This window comes from Chaetodon auriga, chromosome 4, assembly GCF_051107435.1.
Source record: "Chaetodon auriga isolate fChaAug3 chromosome 4, fChaAug3.hap1, whole genome shotgun sequence".
NCBI lineage: Eukaryota > Metazoa > Chordata > Actinopteri > Chaetodontiformes > Chaetodontidae > Chaetodon > Chaetodon auriga.
In genome coordinates, this window is record NC_135077.1 from 21,381,197 (window position 1) to 21,398,906 (window position 17,710).

Sequence of the window (17,710 nt, forward strand, 5' to 3'; positions counted from 1 at the left end):
TGAATGAGACAGAGCTCAACAAACCAGTTACAAAGTCACAAGAGAGTAAAAGGCAGGGGTTTGCTTTAGATACAAACCATGTTAACAATAGTATGCGGCCTAATGTTTGCTCTTTCATGACATAATATAACATGTCGTCATTTAAAGTGCGTATGATTCATCCAGGGACTGGGAGTGAAAGGCTCATTTCAGATTCTGAATACGCAGTTAAACTTACAGGAAGTCTGCGCTCTCTGTTATCATCTGTGTGTTGCACAAGAAAGTGTTGCAGTTGAATACATGTGCGGGGTGTGCAGGAAATAAGTCATGAAAGACAACCTACAACTGTACCTAAAACAGGAAGAGAGCTCTTTGACTGTGTAAGGTTATTCTCTTGCTTCCTCCTTTGCACCTATTCACACATTAACGGAACATCGCAACAGTGAGATAACTGATCACTTCTTTTGGTGCGTATTCTTGTTCCTCTGCTTTAATGTTATGTGCGAGAGTAAATGCTGTTTGATGCAGAGTGTAATGACAGAAATGAATAGAGAGGATGCTTCTACCACATCGAGGAAGTAGCTTCTTTCTTCCTTGCTTTGCATCACTGTGAAATTTGCCAGCAGGAACATTTCTCATTGAGTATTTTTACATATAATTACATGGATTTTTAGTCCATCTTTTGTTTTTGCACATTTCAAATAACACTAATGCACAGAAATGATCCGTAAAAATTCTTTTACGCTGTTTAACTTGTTCGCAGACAGTATTCATGATGCAAGACACTCTGGTGCGGGTGTTTGTGGTGACTCTGAGTCTTCTTACGTATCCGAGGGATGACCCCGGGGTTGAGGAATGGGATGATATCACCACAGTGGGCATCCAAATGCATGAGGAGAGGCTGCTGAGAGAAGGAGATCAACTGGACCACAAAATGGCACCTGTTAGTGAGGAAATGACACAAGCTGAGAACAACGTGCCTCGGGATGACGTCAAAAACATTCTCAAGGAACAAAATCTGCCTGACCAGCGTGTTACTGAGAAAGATCAAATGTCAGTTTTAGAGGAGGTGAGTGTCACCAAACAATATTCAGAAGAAGACAGTGCTGATCGGCTCCAAAACTCCAGAAGTGGACATGAGACTTCACCAGTTGACCATGAGCAAAAGAGGGAAGACATCCAGACCGATGACTCTTTTAGAGACCCAATTGGACCACAAGGACAACAAGAAAATCCCAAGGACTTCAACTCCAAAGACCAACTTCAGAACAAAACTTCAGAGAAGGCCACCGCTGCCTGGGAGCGTGATTACCTCTGGTACATATGGAACACATTCTCCATCATTTCTATGATCCGCTTGCTTAGGAAATACCTCGGGAGAACATCACAAGTCAAACAAGAAGAAACCAAGCACTTCCCAGCGATCTGCACTGCAGCTAAAGTGCCACTACCAGACAGCGACGCTCTGCAGAGATTTCATTCTAAATGCATTCAAGCCTCACCTGAGAAGAAGTGGAGGGACGATGAGTTTTTGGAGGGGTTCGCAAGCGATCTATTGGATGCCATGAGGAGTGTCTGTGATAGAAATAGCAGCATGGTGATTGAGGACTTTCAGATGGTGGATGTGTACAATATCATCATCCCCTTCAGCCCACCTGATCCATATCATTTTCACTGTCTGCTCTGGAGCAACCAGGCGAGTGACCTGCTGCCAGATATGCAAGTCTGTGGTCAAATAAAACTGGTGGAAAAAAAGATCCAGAATGGCTGCCATTGTCAGTCTCCTGATGTGGAAGATGTGGTTTGCCTGCTGCACTGTGAGACTGAGAAAGTGCAGGTGAAAATGACTGAGGTTTGTGATGGCCTGCTTTGCATGAAGAACTCTCCATTCCTGTCAAAATCACAGGTGACCAGATGGTTTCAGAGCACCATCAAACAAGGGTGGGCACAGATTTCACACAAATATGAGTTTGAACTGAACATTCGCTACATTGATGCTCCAGGTGCTTTCGTAGTTCGATTCAGATCAGGGAAGAAGATTAGCTTCAGTATGAATCCTGTGGTTAAACTCAATGCTGATGCTCACTTCTTTGTTACTCCCGGCTCCCCAAACAGCTTGGATACTTTCTGGACACTCTCCCTGACCAACTATGAAGACAGCTTTTTAGAGCACATCTCTAAACGCCTGCCTGAAAACTCATGCCACAGACAAACTCTTGAAATTGCACATTTCCTTCACAAGCGACAGACAGCACTGTCCGGAAGTAGCGCTCTCAAGGATTTTCATTTCAAAACTGCACTAATGCATCTGCTTTTGACCAAAGACCCGTCACAGTGGAAACCCAGCTTTGCGGCTTGTAGGCTGCGAGACTTGCTGGAGTTCATGGGGAAAAGCCTTGAGAAAAAGCTTCTGCACCACGTTCTTATCGGGAACCCTTTAACTCGGAAGGTTTTTGAACTCCCTGCTGAGTTTACTCAAACAAAGGCTGTGAATCTCTTCCATCCCCTTGTGGTACACGACTGCATCTACAGACACGCTGTGATGCATTTCCAGGAAATGCTTAGAAACGCACACATGCTGATACACGATTACATTGATCAGAGTATTGACAGTTCCAGCAAAGGGTTTAAGAGTTAGGCATTCAAGTTTTAATCTCTGTTCCAACAGAAATACAAGTTATGGTTGATTCATGAAGTAATGGCATATTGTACAAGAGAAACAAAGTACAAGTTAAGCATCTGATTTATCTAAAAAATTCTGATCATTTCCATGTGACAATTCTGTTTAGTAATCATGCTCCCAGTACTTTAGGAAGTCTTCATGCTCTGTCAAGTCTGGGTCCTCTAAACTGAATGTATCAGTGTCAAGGGATTTCATCCGAGGGTCAACCTCCGTGTATCCGTCCTCGCTGCTCAAGTCAATCTTCCACGAGTGGCTGGAGATTATATTCCTAGAAGCTGTTGAAACAAAGACATGATCAATTCCCAACCTTAATTTGTGGAAGAGCAGCTTTAAGTATTTATGCCATGTTTTTGAAAGATTGCTTGAGTATTAAGGGATAAGCACACAAGAGATTTGCATTAATACTGCCTGTATATGACAGCAAAATGCTTCTTGAAATAACTGATGCTCAAGTTAAGCCCTGTGCCAATTTGAGGATCATGACTACAGCTGCTGTATTTGAGATGGACCGGTTTTACCACCACGCCCCACAATGTGTGAACACAAAAAGGGAAACTTACCTTTGGTCTGTGGCGAGGAGCAGGTGGATTCACAGCAGGTGCACACAGAGTCATCATTGTACAGCTCCTTCCACCTAAAACACAAACAAGGTTATCAGGTCAGCACGTGACACTGCTCAATACAACTGAGTGGAAAAAAGGTTAATTTGATTTGAAACATTTTATCATACAAGACCTTCAAAGAGCTCCTGCCACATGGAGGTTTTACTTTAACCAGAATCAACTCACTTTTTGGTAGCTGGATCATAATTGCAAGCCTTTGAACTCTGAGTTGGGCTAAGTTTCCCCAGAAGGACCTCGCAGTGCATGTAGAGTTGCTGAAAGACATCAGGTTTTAGGTTTAGTGTTTACATTCTCTATAAAGATAGCAGAGATTTACACTGCTTGCTCTTGACAGTACCTGTGATGAAGACGAAGTGGACACTGCGTTCTTGAAAATCAAGGAGCCCACGCTGAACTTCTGGACCATCTTTGAGGAACCACTGAGGAATTTTGACTGGCCAGTCACCTTGCCGTCAACCATACAGCTGCAGTTAGAGAGAACATGCGTGTTTACATCCAAACACCAAGTGATTATGGCCACCTTATTCTGAATTAATGTACATCTTACCCTTGGTTGTCAATGACTGTATATTTGGGATGTGAACTGGAGTCTTTGGAAGCTGTTGTGAAGCACTTATTGATGTACATCCTCTGATCTCCAGATTTTGCTGTACCCTCAGGCTGCTTGACCTCAAAGTACATTGGCTGGCCCAAGATGTAGGTTTTGGCACCTGTGATTTCATTCCCTGATGCTGTGGCAAAGTGAAGAACATCAGTCACTGAACAATTTAAAACATCTTCAGTTAAGTCATTGGGTTATCAAAACCAGTGGGGAAAAAAGTTTGCTCTTAGCAGTGAATGTGTTAACCCTACCTTTGAAAATACTTTCAGTACATGCATTACATGTAAGCATATGTTAATGTACCTTCAAATACTTAAGGATGAAATGACTTTGCTATGTTGCCATTAAAAATGAGTGTGTCAATTACAGGTGTGCTTAGCTCAAATAAAGCTGAAGTCCCAATATCCCACAACTTTGTTTCATTTGTTCTCCTTCATATACAGAAGCATTAGTAATTTGAGAAAATACACATGTTTTGTGGGATTCCAAAAATGCCCATTTAAGATCAAGTGAACCAACTCGTACCACCTCAGTAGTTCATCCTGCTCTTAGTCCGTATTTAAAGCTGCCATTTTCCATCATGTTACAACATTGACTAAAATGATACTGTACAATATTTACAGTGCCCCCCTCCCTCTCTTCTGTCCAAGGTTAATATCTAGACTGAGGACTAACTTTCTAGCAGGGTTTAGTTCAGATCTCTGTGCTTTTCCAAGTTATGACTTTAGACACTTAAATTACCTGTTCCTGTAAAATCTATGCACTTTTACTTTGCATCAGAAAACGTTGTGGGGGAAAACGCCTTGTGCTAGTAACACTAGTCAGCAGCTTTGAATGCAATCACATGTGAACAGGAATTGAGTCATTCAAACAAAAAAAAAAAAAAGGGGGGGGGGGGGTGAACATACCATCTTGAGGAGTAAGGGTAAAACTACTTTTTGGTTGGAGTGCTCTGAAAACTGTGCCTCCTTGCAGTTTGGGATAGAGGCCAACTTTGAAAGAGTGAAAAAACCTGCAACAGTCAAGTGAAAACTAGTGTTAATCCAAAATTAGAAAACAGCAATCACAGGATTTCTTTGTAGACTTAACAACATGCCAGTTGTTGATTTTTCCCCAACCTTAACATTCATTGTTAGTGGTCAGGTGATAAAGTCAAACATAAAATTCTCATACATCTAGCCAAAACAAAATCTTACCTGGGAAATTTACATTGCAGAGGAATGTCAAACGGCATTTCCCTTAAAACTGGACCAGGTGGCTTGTAGTGGAGCATATTGCTAACGTACCGGTAATCTACAGTGTTCTGGAACATACGAACATTTCTGTGTCGGTTGTAGTTTGTCAAAATGATGCACAAAAATCTTACTTATTGAAAACAAAGAAATAAAACCTTTTCCCAACCTCTTTCTTGAATCCACAGTCAGTCTTCAGAAGGTACAGAAGGTAGTAATATGCTGTGTTACCTTGGTTAACGGGACAGGTGCCTAGTTTCAAATATTTGTATGCTTCCCTGGTCTTAAATGCTTCTCTCTTAATTCTTACATACATTCTGTCAACATGGCACAGAATATCTACCAACTTTGGTTTGGCTGCTTCGCCAGCAGTTGTGGCAGAAGCTGCAAGTAACATTTCCTTGATCGAGTTAGGGAGGGGTCTGGCACCCTTTTCTGGCTTGAAAACCTCTTTCTGGACCTTGGAGGCTGGGACAATCACATACTCAGGAACCTTCTTTGCTTCAGGTATCGAAGATCCACCCGAAGCACTCCTCCAAAATTTGGTTTCAGGTGCAGGGGCTTCATGCGGCATTTCTTCACCTATCACTTTCTCCATTCTCTCCCACTCTAATTCAGGATCTTGCACAAACCGGCCATACCCAGATCCACTTCTAAACTGATAACTATAGGCAGAACAAAAAAGCAATAAGAAAAGCCCAGCATACGTCAGCTCCATTTTCACTCCTGCAGCTGCCTCTGAAGCTGACCCCTCACCTACACGTTGAGTGTGACAGTGGTGTTTCACCTGGCTTTTGTGTTCTGCAATCAAGAGAGAATCCCCGCAGCTGCTGCAAGTGCCAATCAAGAGCAGCCAATGAGAGGTGACCAATGATAATCACGCTTTACTGGCTATACCTTTCTCCGTGTCATTTACCAGCTCGGGTTTGTAATGTAGATCACAACCTGACATTTCCTTATACATTGAACTGGAACGGACAACACGGAAAATAATCTCAATAAAACGCGAATAATACGTAGAATGAGGGTGACAGAGCCAAAACATCAGCTTTATCATTATTGTGAAGTGTAAACAGTTATGTACCTTGAAGGCTATTAGTATGACATGTTAAATAAATCGAGACATTGCATCACAATAACGATGAAATGAAAAGGTCCAAAAGGAATAGTCATCTTACTATTTCTTTTAATAACCCCCGAAGCAGATTAAGTATATATTTATTGACACTGATAATCTTAAATCGACGTAATTTCCAACATTAAAAGATCAAACTCAAACTATGTAGGCATTTTTAAGCACTTGGGCTAACGTATCTGAAATTTGTCTGATAAAACAAGTAAATTATCAATACGTTGTAAAATAACATTAGGTGTTTCTTTTATTTTTAAAATCATACCCGGATGTTACGCGACTAATGACGTTACGACCAGGAAGTTCCAACACATTCTTGTAGTCGTTGTGCGCGAAAGCTGAACATCCCTCGTTGGTTCTTTTTGTTTCTAAAGAAAGTGTAACGGTCGTATCTGCTTTGGTAGGTTGTCGTTTTATGTCGGACTCAAACGCCTTGTTTTTACTGTGTTTCGTCTGTCTGTGCCTGAATGCGCTGTTACCGTTTGCGTTAGCTGGCTAGCTAACAAACCAGCTAACAGCTAGTTAAGGTTGTTTTGATTGTTGATGCGAACATTGACGTTACATCGATGGTGTCTGGAGTCATGTTCCGCTGCTAATAGCGTACACTGAAAGGTTTGCTTGACATATTCCACTCGAATCAGGAAATTATTTTATGTCTTAGACGTCACAGAGGACAGAGTTGATGTAAATTGTGGGTCGTGCACCCGCTAGCTGGTTAGTGTACGTTAACCGCGGTCGCCTGCCTCTAGCTACTCAGTTACCACCGTTGGGGACTATCTGGTTTGTCCCTCGCCCCGAACAGTGGACGTCTGGTGAGCTTAAAAAGCTCTCTGTGAACCGGATCCAATGCGTGGGATGATGGGGACCCAGAGTAGTCCTGTCAAGAGTTACGATTATCTACTGAAATTCCTTCTGGTGGGAGACAGCGACGTCGGGAAGGGAGAAATCTTGGACAGTTTGCAAGACGGATCAGTCGAGTCTCCCTACGCCTACAGCAGCGGTGAGGAACGAGCTCTGCTTTTGGTCAGGAGTTAAGAAATGTAGAGAAATCAGTTAAAATCCACAGAATGACCAGCGTGAACTAACTTTGTGTGTATTCCCTGTAAATTCAGGGATCGATTACAAAACCACCACAATCCTGCTGGATGGAAGAAGAGTGAAATTAGAGTTATGGTAAGTGTTTTTGGCAACACGGATTTATCCAGTCAGTAGTGGCTGCAGAATGAACAAACTCTTAGCATATTGACTGACTTATATACGTGTGTGTGTGTGTGTGTGTGTGTGTGTGTGTGTCTCTCCTCCTTCAACAGGGACACATCAGGTCAAGGCAGATTCTGCACCATCTTCAGATCTTATTCTCGTGGAGCACAGGTGAGGACCTGTAGAGCAATTTGGAGTTTTTCCCCTCATTTGGTTGTCCTATATCTACATCTTTATGTGTTTATATGTTAACATGCTTATCTTTCATTCCACAGGGCATCCTGCTTGTGTATGACATCACTAACGGCTGGTCGTTTGATGGCATTGACCGCTGGATCCGGGAAATTGACGAGGTAATCCCATTCAACTTCATTTGTGGCTGACAAAGAAATGCAGGAAATACATGGGAAGGGGTTATATCCTGTGTCTGCATCCTTCCACCCCTGAGAAAGAATGAGAGATGTTGTAGAATAGCTTTAAGAAATCATGTTTCAGAGATACAACAACTTTGGCTAACATTTCCTAAATATAACAACAATATTGTTTTGTCCTTCAGCATGCCCCAGGTGTACCCAGGATCCTGGTGGGCAACCGGCTTCACCTGGCTTTCAAGCGGCAGGTGCCAACGGAGCAGGCAAGGGCTTATGCAGAAAAGAACAGCATGACGTTCTTTGAGGTCAGTCCGCTGTGCAACTTCAACGTCATTGAGTCCTTCACAGAACTGTCACGCATTGTGCTGATGAGGCACGGGATGGAGAAATTCTGGAGGCCCAATAGAGGTGAGCTGGTTTATCATGTTTGCGTGCCAATTCTGTCAGATTAGGCATGCATGCTTATTTTTTTTGTATTGTAGAAAGATTGTCATTTCTCACAAACGGCGAAATGTTTTAGCAGAAAGTTTCAGTTGTATTTGTCCCAATTTTGATGGATTCACATCTGAAATTTCTCCCACCAGTGGACAAGAGTGGAATTCCATTTTCACTCTCCAATTAATTTCCAAATTAGATTTAAACAACCCAAAAAACATTGTGAATTCTCAGATACAGTGTACTGGTTACTCTGGGCAATCCACGGTCCTCACTGTCAGCGGTTTTCATCAGTACTTTTTCTTTGGTAGAAAGTAGTCCCAGTGAAAGATATTCAATGCAAGGTCTGAGGATCATCCAGAGGAACCTCGGCATTGTTTCTAGTGGCACTTGAAATTTTCTCAAAGTTCAGTGAATGCATGATGTTTCCAAATTCAGTGAGTAATTGTATTAAATAATTGTGATCTCAGACTGAAATCATTTGTTTTTTAAAAGCTATACGTTATTGTTTTATAGCTATCTGACTGTTAGACAACCAGGTTTGTAAATGTAAGCTTTGTCAGCTTGACAAGGGACTGAAAAATAAAGAGAAAATAAAATAGAAATAAATGAAGCTTAAATACCTTAAATACTGACGAGACCGTGAAACAAAAATAATTCATTTATAGTGCAGACAGTAAGAAATGTGCATGGGTCAAAGTCTTATCTGACAGAGAGCATCATCTTTGTCTCCATGTTTTTGTGATTATATTAGTATTATAGATGTATCTGACGTGACATCCACTCATAACATCAGTATTCCCTCCTCTCATTCCACAGTGTTCAGCCTCCAAGATCTGTGCTGCCGTTCCATCGTCTCCTGCACGCCGGTGCACCTTATTGACAAACTGCCCCTCCCTGTGGCCATCAAGTCCCACCTCAAGTCTTTCTCTATGGCCAATGGCATGAACGCAGTCATGATGCACGGACGCTCCTACTCAGTGGCCAACAGTGCGGCCTCAGGCGGAAGCGGCGGTGGAAGCAAAGCCAACAGTCTCAAACGATCAAAGTCCTTCAGGCCTCCGCAGAGTCCACCGAAGAACTCGACGTCGTCCTCGAAGGGGAACTGTAAGATTTCATAGTGAAGGAGCGGACTGATGGTTGCCTCCACAGGGCCAGTATTAAAGGTTGTGTTGTTGCTCCAGGAGGTCACGTGGGGCACAGAAGAGCATGGAGAGCTACCAGCAATCTTCACCAGAAACAGACACAGCTGTGAACTTACATTCACCTTTGGGAACCGTCTTGGACGGCTGGTTTCTGTTCTCTCTGCGCTTGCTGCTGCCATCTTGTGGACGTCCGTTTCCCCGTACTCTTTACGACAGAGGCTCACTGTGATCAAGTAGAACAAGATGTCCCTGGGACCAACGGATGTGATTCAAGGATGAGCCCTCTCCTGCTAACACTACACATGAGTGGAGGGACATGAGCTTTCTTTTATTGGAAAAGGAGTGTTTATTGTATTTAAAGTTGGACTTGTAAATATGTTGTTTGTGCTCGTTTTGGTCTGTGTTTGGTGATTGATCCTGGAGATGCTTGTTTTGTCTTGAATGTTTTGGGAGACCTGCTTCAGTGTACAACTTGTGTGTGTGTGTGTGTGTGTGTGTGTGTGTGTGTGTGTGTGTGTGTGTGTGTCTCTTGTGCCCTTCATCTGCCCTATAAGAATTCCCTTTGCGACCTCAAGGGTGCTGAGCTACTTATTTAAAACTCAGACTTGTGAAGTTTTCAATAAGACCAGCTTCAATTGAATGTTATAAGAAGAGTGGGGCTGGTTTCCCAGACAGATTAGTACTAGACTTAAGACAAATTCAGAAGAGTTATCCGTTGAAAGACCTTCTTTGTCTAGCACTGCTTAATCTGTTCGACTGTCCAGCAAAGTTTAGCCAAACTGTCTTGTTTTGAAGACTTCCTGCGGTGCCCCTAAATTCCAGCCCGGATGAATTCACCCTCCGTCAGTCATTGGCTTGAACATCTGTTGACTTTCTCGGGCCATTTTTGCCTCCTCAGTTGTATCATTGCTTTAACTTAACCACCAACAGCATGATCAGTGTCAGTCTAGTAACTCTTGGTGCAATTCAGAGATCGCGCGGTGCTGATGAGGAAACCTGATTGGTTTGATCGAGTCATGGCGGGCTGCCTTCAGAGAGCGCCGCAGTCGTGTCTTGGATCTGAGCGGGAGTCTGTAAACTCAGTGGACATTGGCGAGAGGATTGTTTTAATTTGATTGCTTTTTTGGATATTTTATGTACATGATATGTATTTATGAATGTAAAACAATAACCATCAGCAGCTTTTCTGTGGCCATGTGGTAAAATGTGGAACTGTAAGAATCAGAGGTGGAAAGTCACGTGCTGCTGTAACATTTTTTATTGGCTGTTGCTTCTCGTCTGAGTATTTGTACTTTCGCTGCTTGAATTAATTCTTCTTTTCCGACGCTCAAACGAAATAGGAGTTGCTTGCCTGGTGTGGTGGTCACGGGGTAACAATGTCAGAGTGTCAGATGAGCTTGAAGACTTCAGAAAGAGCACAGAAAGTGTTTCTTTAATCAGAGCTGACTAATGACATTGTTTAGTTTAATATCTGAATGATCTACACAAATCCTTTTGTCCTGATATAAATTCTCACTTCTTTCCACCTCCGATTGACATGTATTAACAAGTGTTTCCACTTGAACATTCCCAGTGGCTGTATGTCTGTGATGAGCTCATCCAGGGCATAAAAAAAACTGGTGCATGTTTTGTACTGGTGCCTGTTTTCTGTGGTGTATTTTGAGAGCGGAACAGTAGGTTCACAGAACTCTTGAGTGAACAGTAAAGCACTATATGTAAACGTTTGATACTGATCTGTGTTTTCAGGGTTTGGATGCGGGATTCATTCTGATTTGTCTCATTGAAAACAGTCACCCATCGAAATAAAGGCTGAAAGTATTTGTGTTCTCATCAGCTTGTGTTGCAATGATTTTTCATTCATTTATCAAGGTCACTGTGGGAATTGTGGGAATATTTTTTTGGACCCTTTGTCCAGTCCGGGGCGGCCGGTGCCCAAGTGCAATAAAACCCGGTGGGGGTGGGTGCGGGGGCTGAATTGATTAGCAGCTCTCTATTGGCCAGTTTTGGATCACTGGCACATCGCCGCAGCGCATGAATGCAGCGCGGTCAAAAGTCACCCAAAGGTTGCAGGGTCACTTCCAATGAAAAGATGAGGGGTGCTCCTTCTCATCGCCTCGGAGCCGCGCCGAGACAAAGATGAGCCGCACGCTATTGAGAATGTGGCGCTTTACGCCTTCCCACCTGACCGTGGCATCTCTGAGCTCCGTGTGAATGAGGGACGGTGGTAAACTGACCGACGTCTAGACAAGAAGGACGTAAACAGCATGTTTTGCGAGACACGACACGACACGCCCCGTGTTTGGGTGTCACGCTTTCCGCCTTGCGCTCCGGGCGACTTTTAACAGTTTGCTCGCTGATTTTGTGCAAGAAAAGTTGTGTCTGCGCAAGTCTGCGGTGCCTTAAAACATCTGGAAATATGTTACTAGAACTGAAGATGACACTCTAACTACAACATCTCTTGGCGAGAAAACAGCTCATTACCTTAAGTATGAATGACACCTCTATAAATTCTGTCTGGACACAGTTAACGTTGGATTTCTCACCGGAATGTGTGGCTCCGTGCGCGCGGTCGTTGGGACAGCTTGCCACCATGGCCCCACGTCTTCTTTGATGTTTTTACAATGTTTGTCCAGTTGCTTAGCGCATGGTGCTGCTTCATAAGAGTTTCAGACACTGGGCGACCATGGGGGCGGTCAGAGGGGCTGCCCTTTCCACCTCCATTCACACTCTGAAAGGCTGATGTTGCGTCTTCCTCTCTCTCATTGTGCACATTTCGTTCGCTTATGTCGCCGTTGGCTGAAATCGACCTGGATGAGAGTTTGCCCACTACAGCAAGAGTTGTGTTTTGATTAACTGGGCGAATGTTTCATGCAACCGATCTGCATTTTTTAAACACGTTTCTGGGGTGAATTTTGTTCAGTAGATGTCCGGCTGACGGGAACTCGTCCTGATCTTTGGGATTGCTGCAACTCTCCTCTCTGCGCGCAGCAAGATGATTTCCACAATGTTTGCGCAACGAGCGGACGACCACCTCTGAAAGTCGATATTAAACTTTATCCGACTTTGAAGACCTAAAGGAGGAATGGATTTACTCGGTGGTCGACTCATGCAAAAGAGCAATAATGTATAAACTCCCTCTACAACTTTTGGAGGATAGATGTATAAAGGATAAAAGTTGGCACAACGCACCCAATAAACTACTATCAGGATGGATATGCGCGTATTTCTTCATGCTCTTGGTTTGCGAATTACCCGAACTTTCACTGTGTGCAAGTGTGGCAGGACCCAAACCTAAACACGAAGGATTTTGTCCCAACAAGCTGAATTCCAATCTGTGGGTTGATGCGCAAAGCACCTGCGAGAGGGAGTGCAACGTCGATGAGGTGCTGTTACTTATGTTATCTCCATTACTCTTACTCATAATCATAATCATCTGTTCGTGCTGTGTTTAAATTTGCTCCCATAAACGCTGTTTTGTGTGTGTCTGCGCAGGACTGTGCCGACTTTGAGAAATGCTGCACCAACGTGTGTGGCCTCAACAGCTGTGTGGCTGCACGTTTCTCTGATGGCACGCCTGCCCAGCCAGATGGGCAGGGTGGAGGAAAAGAAAATGATGCCCCCACCTCCACCGCTACCTGTGAGGGTTTTATCTGCAGCCAGCAGGGGGCAATCTGTGACATCTGGGACGGACAGCCCATCTGCAAGTGCCAGGACCGCTGCGAGAAAGAGCCCAACTTCACCTGTGCTTCAGATGGCCTCACCTACTTCAACCGCTGCTACATGGACGCAGAGGCCTGCATCCGTGGGGTGACGTTAACTGTGATCACCTGCCGCTTCTACCTAGCAGGACCCCACACCAGTCCACTGCCTCAGGACACCACAGCTAACCCCACCCCGACATCCTCCCAGGAGGACCCCATGCCCCCCACACTGTACTCCAACCCTCACCACCAGTCCATCTATGTTGGAGGTACCGTCAGCTTCCACTGCGACGTTATTGGAGTCCCTAGACCTGATGTGACTTGGGAGAAGCAGAGTGAGCGGCGTGAACGTCTGGTCATGAGGCCTGACCAAATGTATGGAAACGTGGTTATCACCAACATTGGCCAGCTTGTCATTTACAACGCCCAGGTGTGGGATACAGGTATCTACACCTGCATCGCACGGAATTCTGTGGGAGTTCTTCATGCAGACTACCCGCTGTCTGTCATCCGCCGGGCTGATGATGATTTCTCTGAAGATCCCGAGATGCTCATGGGGCGCCCATTCTCACCAGCAGACTGCCTGGCTGAAGTAGACCTGCGAGTGTGCAGTGGTGAGCGCCACGTGGACTGGTATTATGACAGCAAGCTGGGCTCCTGCATGGCCTTCAGCAACGGTGGATGTGACGACAGCCGCAACCGATTTGAGACTTACGAGGAGTGCAAGGCCTCCTGTCAGAGAGAGGGGATGGGCATCTGCTCCCTGCCTGCCGTCCAGGGCCCCTGCAAAGCTTGGGAGCCACGTTGGGCCTGGAATTCCCTCATGAAACAGTGCCAAGCCTTTGCCTACGGTGGCTGCCATGGGAATGCAAACAGCTTCCACACCAAGAAGGAGTGTGAGGCGAACTGCCCACAACCCAAAAGGAAATCTTGTAAGACCTGCCGGGTGAAGGGGAAAATGGTGCCCAGCTTATGCCGCAGTGATTTTGCGATTGTGGGGCGGCTGACAGAGCTGGTGGAGGATCTGGACTCTGGGTTAGCCCGCTTTAGCTTGGAGGAGGTCCTGAGAGATGAAAAGATGGGCTTGGCTTTCTTTAATACCAAACATCTAGAGGTGACTATCGCCAGGATAGACTGGAGCTGTCCCTGTCCCAACATCACCATGGAGGAAAACCCTTTGCTGGTGATGGGTGTAGTGCAGGATGGCATGGCCGTCATCCAGTCAGACAGCTATGTCAGAGCCATAACTGAACGCAGACTCAAGAAGCTACGCGAGGTTGTGAATAAAAAGACCTGCGAGGCCTCGTAAAAGTCCCAGGCCTTGGACTTGAGTCTGTGGACACCTTCATCTTTAGCACTGAAGATAAGCATCAGGATTGCAACACAAAAAACTCATATTTAATAACTCTTCAAATCAAAAGACAAAAATATGTTAAATACTGTGTGTTAATGAAGTTATGAAAGATAACTTGTATGTTCAATGTCATTATATTCACAACACCCCAGGTAGTTCAACATTCCACGTGTTGCTTCCATTAACATCAGTGCTGAAATGCTCTTTTTAAGTAAGTTTAATTCTAGATATCCTTTCTTTTGATGTCTTCTGTATGTTTGTATGTGGAAAAATAAGACAATAGCCAGAATAGCACCCACACAGGCTGAACAAGTGCCTAGTGTGTGATGCTAAAGATGTAGACACCTGCAGTGTATTACGTTTTTTTCTGTTTTACTGTGTTGTGTTCACTTTGTATTGGGCTCTTTATATATTAGACATTTCCATAGGTGTTTGATGATATAGGTTTCCTTCTGTTGTTATGTCTGATTTCAAGATCTAATGTACAGCACATTGTCTCTTACACACCTCCCTCTGCAAAGCACTTCTGCCAACTTACTTTTACTGACAGTCTGCAAACTGAATGAAGAAATAAAAAGGTTGGCTGGATCAAGGTAAACACAGTAAACAGACAACAAGTACGTGAGCTTGATCAACTTTACTCAACTGAGCAATACAGTGGAATACAGTGTATAATAGAATACATTATTTCTGGTCTGATTAATGACTCTCATCTTATGTCAGTATGTGTTAGAATATGGGGAAACGATTCATTAACAGTTCTGGAAAATTTGGCAATGTATCTGAGTTCCAAGTGTAAGTTAAGGCGTCTGGACCATCCTGCTCCGGAGCAACAGGACACTTCACACCAAACTCTCCTTCCTGAACAGAAGACACTTGTTGTTTGCTGGCATGTCCACCTGGCAAAGAAAGCATTTAAAATCAGACATCGGCGACAAGATAGAAGATAAACGACTGTGTTGGATGCTTAAAGGAGCTGTCCACTTACTATCTTCTCCAGGAACAAACCATTTCTTTGTGCTGTAGAGCTGAGGAGGGAGATGTCCCTAAGTCCCCACTCTGGGTTCCTGTAAGACAAAAGAATACAGCGTTTCTATATCCCCCAGTCACCTTTGCATTATCAACTGTATGGGTGAGAAAAACAAATGAAACCTTCATAATTATGCATACAATGCTGCTCTCAAAGCAAATATATGCTATTTTACATCAGATTTGATGAGGAATTAATAACTTCTATGAAAAATTGAGTTCATGTTATTGACAAGAAGAAACTGTGACCACTCAAATCACCTTATTACAATATTAACTTTAACAAAGCATTAAAAAAGATTCCGAAAACACAGAGCCCTGTACCTCTGCCGTAGGCTGTAGTCAAAATCAAGGTTACTTTGAGGGGTGATCTGTCCATTTACTGCATAGGGCTGAGGGGAGCGACAAAAGATTGTCATCATAAGTGATAATAACATGTCATGAATGTGGTTAAGTGCATGTTTATGACAGCATGAAATGGTTTTTCACTCACCCCGTACGTCAAAAGAAGACCTTGCGGCTTCAGCACTGCTCCAGCTCCTCTGAATAAACCCTGCAAGAAAACAGTGATGTCTTACTGCTTGCAGTGGGGGTGGAGTGGCAGGAGGGACAACTACTCCAGCCCTTTGTGTTCTGGGTCTTTTTTAGAGGCAGATATTGTAAAGGGGAATTGCCTACAGTTATTATCTGAGGAGTTATGAGCCAAAAGGGTCATAATGTACACTCTGGGAGGCATACGCTGCAGTATGTCTGCTTTATGGAAGATGAACACCAGCAGCAGTTGACAGATCACTGTACAACACTTAAAGCTGAATTGTACATTTGGAAAGAAGAAATGACGCAATCTTTTCCTTAGAAATGAAAAGTTAGAATTTAAAAGTAATAAAACAGGTTTTGCTCAATTCAATACACTCAAACATTTTGCTCCTGCAGCCTTACTTGGTCTGGTATGACCACTAGCATATTCTGGCTAATATTAGCTTATGTAAGCTAGATGTCGCCGTGTAACTGACATTACTCGGTAAGTTTTGAGACTTTTGACACTTCTACATTTGTTTTAAAATATGCACAGTGTAAGCACAATATAAACCCACACATTACAGGCCTTAAAGCTGGATTTTATCTCTTCTGCTACACAGGGCCTCAAGATTAGATTAAGAGTGCAGGTGTTGATGAGACACAGTTTACTTTGTGTTTGAGGGGTACATACAGTATTACCCAACAAATGTGCAATTTATCAAATGACCACAAATAGCCACACATTTAACCTGAGTGCTTCAGGGGCCCTGAGGACCCTTGGCAGTTGCCTGTTTGGTCATCCGGTTTTGGATCCTTAGATCTTTGGGTTGAATGAGCCAATCACGTCAAATAAAATCAGCAGTCCTACCTGTGTGCAAGCAATCGGAGAAATGTGGATCATGTTGATGTTGACGATCAGATCGAGGCTCTCTTGCTGGATTCCTCCCCAGTACTGATGGGGCAGAGAAGCATCCAGGTGGATGGCAGGCATCACATTGTGCAGCTGGTAGTGGGCTCTGTACGCTTCTATACTGAGAATGGGAACAAAAGACATTATTGTTAATGCAGGAATCCTCCAACAGAACACACGTTTTACCAGCGCAGCACACAAGTCCTGCATATTGAAATTACAACCTACACCTGCGTTAAATGGGCGAAGCTTTTCTTCAAGTTTGCTACGCAGAAATTAATGAACACGGTTAATACCCGAGTTTATAAGCCGTTACTAAGGCACAGCAGTAATGTAAATTGCTACACACACTCTGAATTTACCTGGCGAGAGACTGGCGGTCATATTCTGACGGCTGCCAGATGATATTCCGCAGGGCCTGAGCGAAGTGTGTGACATGCTGCCCGGTCCCGGAGGAGATCTCCAGAGCCTGCAGGGGTCTCCCGGTGTTCACGCTCTCCCGGAGCACCGCCAGGATGGGCTCCTTGTTCCTCTCCGCAGCGGCGGCGCTCAGCATCTTGCCAAACCCCGGGTAAAGCTGTCGCGTTATGCGGTACAGTGCGCGGAACCACTCCAGCGGACCTGAGTAACGTCAGCCTAGATTGAATAACTCCACACCACCCACGAATGTTTTGTTTTTCGGCTGAAAATGGCCCACTTCCGGATTGCATCACGTGACTGACCCGCCATCCAATAAAATTACTGGGCGGGTACAAGTTCTCGCGCACCGTTATAAAAGAATGACAATGCAAATACA

General features: G+C 44.1%; 5 protein-coding genes across 5 annotated transcripts; 3 read left to right on the forward strand and 2 right to left on the reverse strand.

Annotated features, from left to right (window-relative positions):
* Positions 1-385: 385 nt before the first annotated feature.
* Positions 386-2,617, forward strand: LOC143319058 (inositol 1,4,5-trisphosphate receptor-interacting protein). The gene is made up of 2 exons (XM_076727627.1): positions 386-446; positions 743-2,617. The coding sequence occupies exon 2, from the start codon at positions 752-754 to the stop codon at positions 2,615-2,617; it is 1,866 nt and encodes a 621-aa protein (XP_076583742.1). The 5' UTR covers positions 386-446; positions 743-751.
* Positions 2,618-2,764: 147 nt separating this feature from the next.
* Positions 2,765-5,836, reverse strand: zp3c (zona pellucida glycoprotein 3c). The gene is made up of 8 exons (XM_076729082.1): positions 5,288-5,836; positions 5,083-5,189; positions 4,795-4,898; positions 3,833-4,016; positions 3,623-3,749; positions 3,451-3,539; positions 3,223-3,296; positions 2,765-2,937 (listed from the first exon to the last, which is right to left on the reverse strand). The coding sequence occupies exons 1-8, from the start codon at positions 5,834-5,836 to the stop codon at positions 2,765-2,767; spliced, it is 1,407 nt and encodes a 468-aa protein (XP_076585197.1).
* Positions 5,837-6,528: 692 nt separating this feature from the next.
* LOC143319912 (ras-related protein Rab-40C-like) lies at positions 6,529-11,234 on the forward strand. Its single transcript, XM_076729178.1, has 6 exons — positions 6,529-7,250; positions 7,363-7,423; positions 7,561-7,621; positions 7,726-7,803; positions 8,007-8,229; positions 9,076-11,234. The coding sequence occupies exons 1-6, from the start codon at positions 7,097-7,099 to the stop codon at positions 9,375-9,377; spliced, it is 879 nt and encodes a 292-aa protein (XP_076585293.1). The 5' UTR covers positions 6,529-7,096; the 3' UTR covers positions 9,378-11,234.
* A 1,289-nt stretch (positions 11,235-12,523) lies between these two features.
* wfikkn1 (WAP, follistatin/kazal, immunoglobulin, kunitz and netrin domain containing 1) lies at positions 12,524-14,411 on the forward strand. Its single transcript, XM_076729363.1, has 2 exons — positions 12,524-12,784; positions 12,894-14,411. Exons 1-2 carry the CDS (start codon positions 12,524-12,526, stop codon positions 14,409-14,411), a joined length of 1,779 nt encoding a protein of 592 aa, XP_076585478.1.
* A 667-nt stretch (positions 14,412-15,078) lies between these two features.
* On the reverse strand, positions 15,079-17,622 carry mettl26 (methyltransferase like 26). Its single transcript, XM_076728068.1, has 6 exons — positions 17,277-17,622; positions 16,873-17,035; positions 15,979-16,038; positions 15,810-15,877; positions 15,445-15,523; positions 15,079-15,355 (listed from the first exon to the last, which is right to left on the reverse strand). The coding sequence occupies exons 1-6, from the start codon at positions 17,468-17,470 to the stop codon at positions 15,299-15,301; spliced, it is 621 nt and encodes a 206-aa protein (XP_076584183.1). The 5' UTR covers positions 17,471-17,622; the 3' UTR covers positions 15,079-15,298.
* Positions 17,623-17,710: the final 88 nt, after the last annotated feature.

Coding starts and splice junctions, on each gene's coding strand:
- zp3c (XM_076729082.1), bottom strand. CDS start 5,836: ATGGAGCTGACGTATGCTGGGCTTTTCTTATTGCTTTTTTGTTCTGCC. Junction 4,899..5,082: donor CTGCAATGTAAATTTCCCAG/GTAAGATTTTGT, acceptor TGACTGTTGCAG/GTTTTTTCACTCTTTCAAAG. Junction 3,297..3,450: donor TATGATCCAGCTACCAAAAA/GTGAGTTGATTC, acceptor TTTGTGTTTTAG/GTGGAAGGAGCTGTACAATG.
- LOC143319912 (XM_076729178.1), top strand. CDS start 7,097: ATGCGTGGGATGATGGGGACCCAGAGTAGTCCTGTCAAGAGTTACGAT. Junction 7,251..7,362: donor TCCCTACGCCTACAGCAGCG/GTGAGGAACGAG, acceptor CTGTAAATTCAG/GGATCGATTACAAAACCACC. Junction 7,804..8,006: donor GGATCCGGGAAATTGACGAG/GTAATCCCATTC, acceptor TTTGTCCTTCAG/CATGCCCCAGGTGTACCCAG.
- wfikkn1 (XM_076729363.1), top strand. CDS start 12,524: ATGTATAAACTCCCTCTACAACTTTTGGAGGATAGATGTATAAAGGAT. Junction 12,785..12,893: donor GGGAGTGCAACGTCGATGAG/GTGCTGTTACTT, acceptor GTGTCTGCGCAG/GACTGTGCCGACTTTGAGAA.
- mettl26 (XM_076728068.1), bottom strand. CDS start 17,470: ATGCTGAGCGCCGCCGCTGCGGAGAGGAACAAGGAGCCCATCCTGGCG. Junction 17,036..17,276: donor GACCGCCAGTCTCTCGCCAG/GTAAATTCAGAG, acceptor TCCCATTCTCAG/TATAGAAGCGTACAGAGCCC. Junction 15,524..15,809: donor GACTACAGCCTACGGCAGAG/GTACAGGGCTCT, acceptor TTTGTCTTACAG/GAACCCAGAGTGGGGACTTA.
- LOC143319058 (XM_076727627.1), top strand. CDS start 752: ATGATGCAAGACACTCTGGTGCGGGTGTTTGTGGTGACTCTGAGTCTT.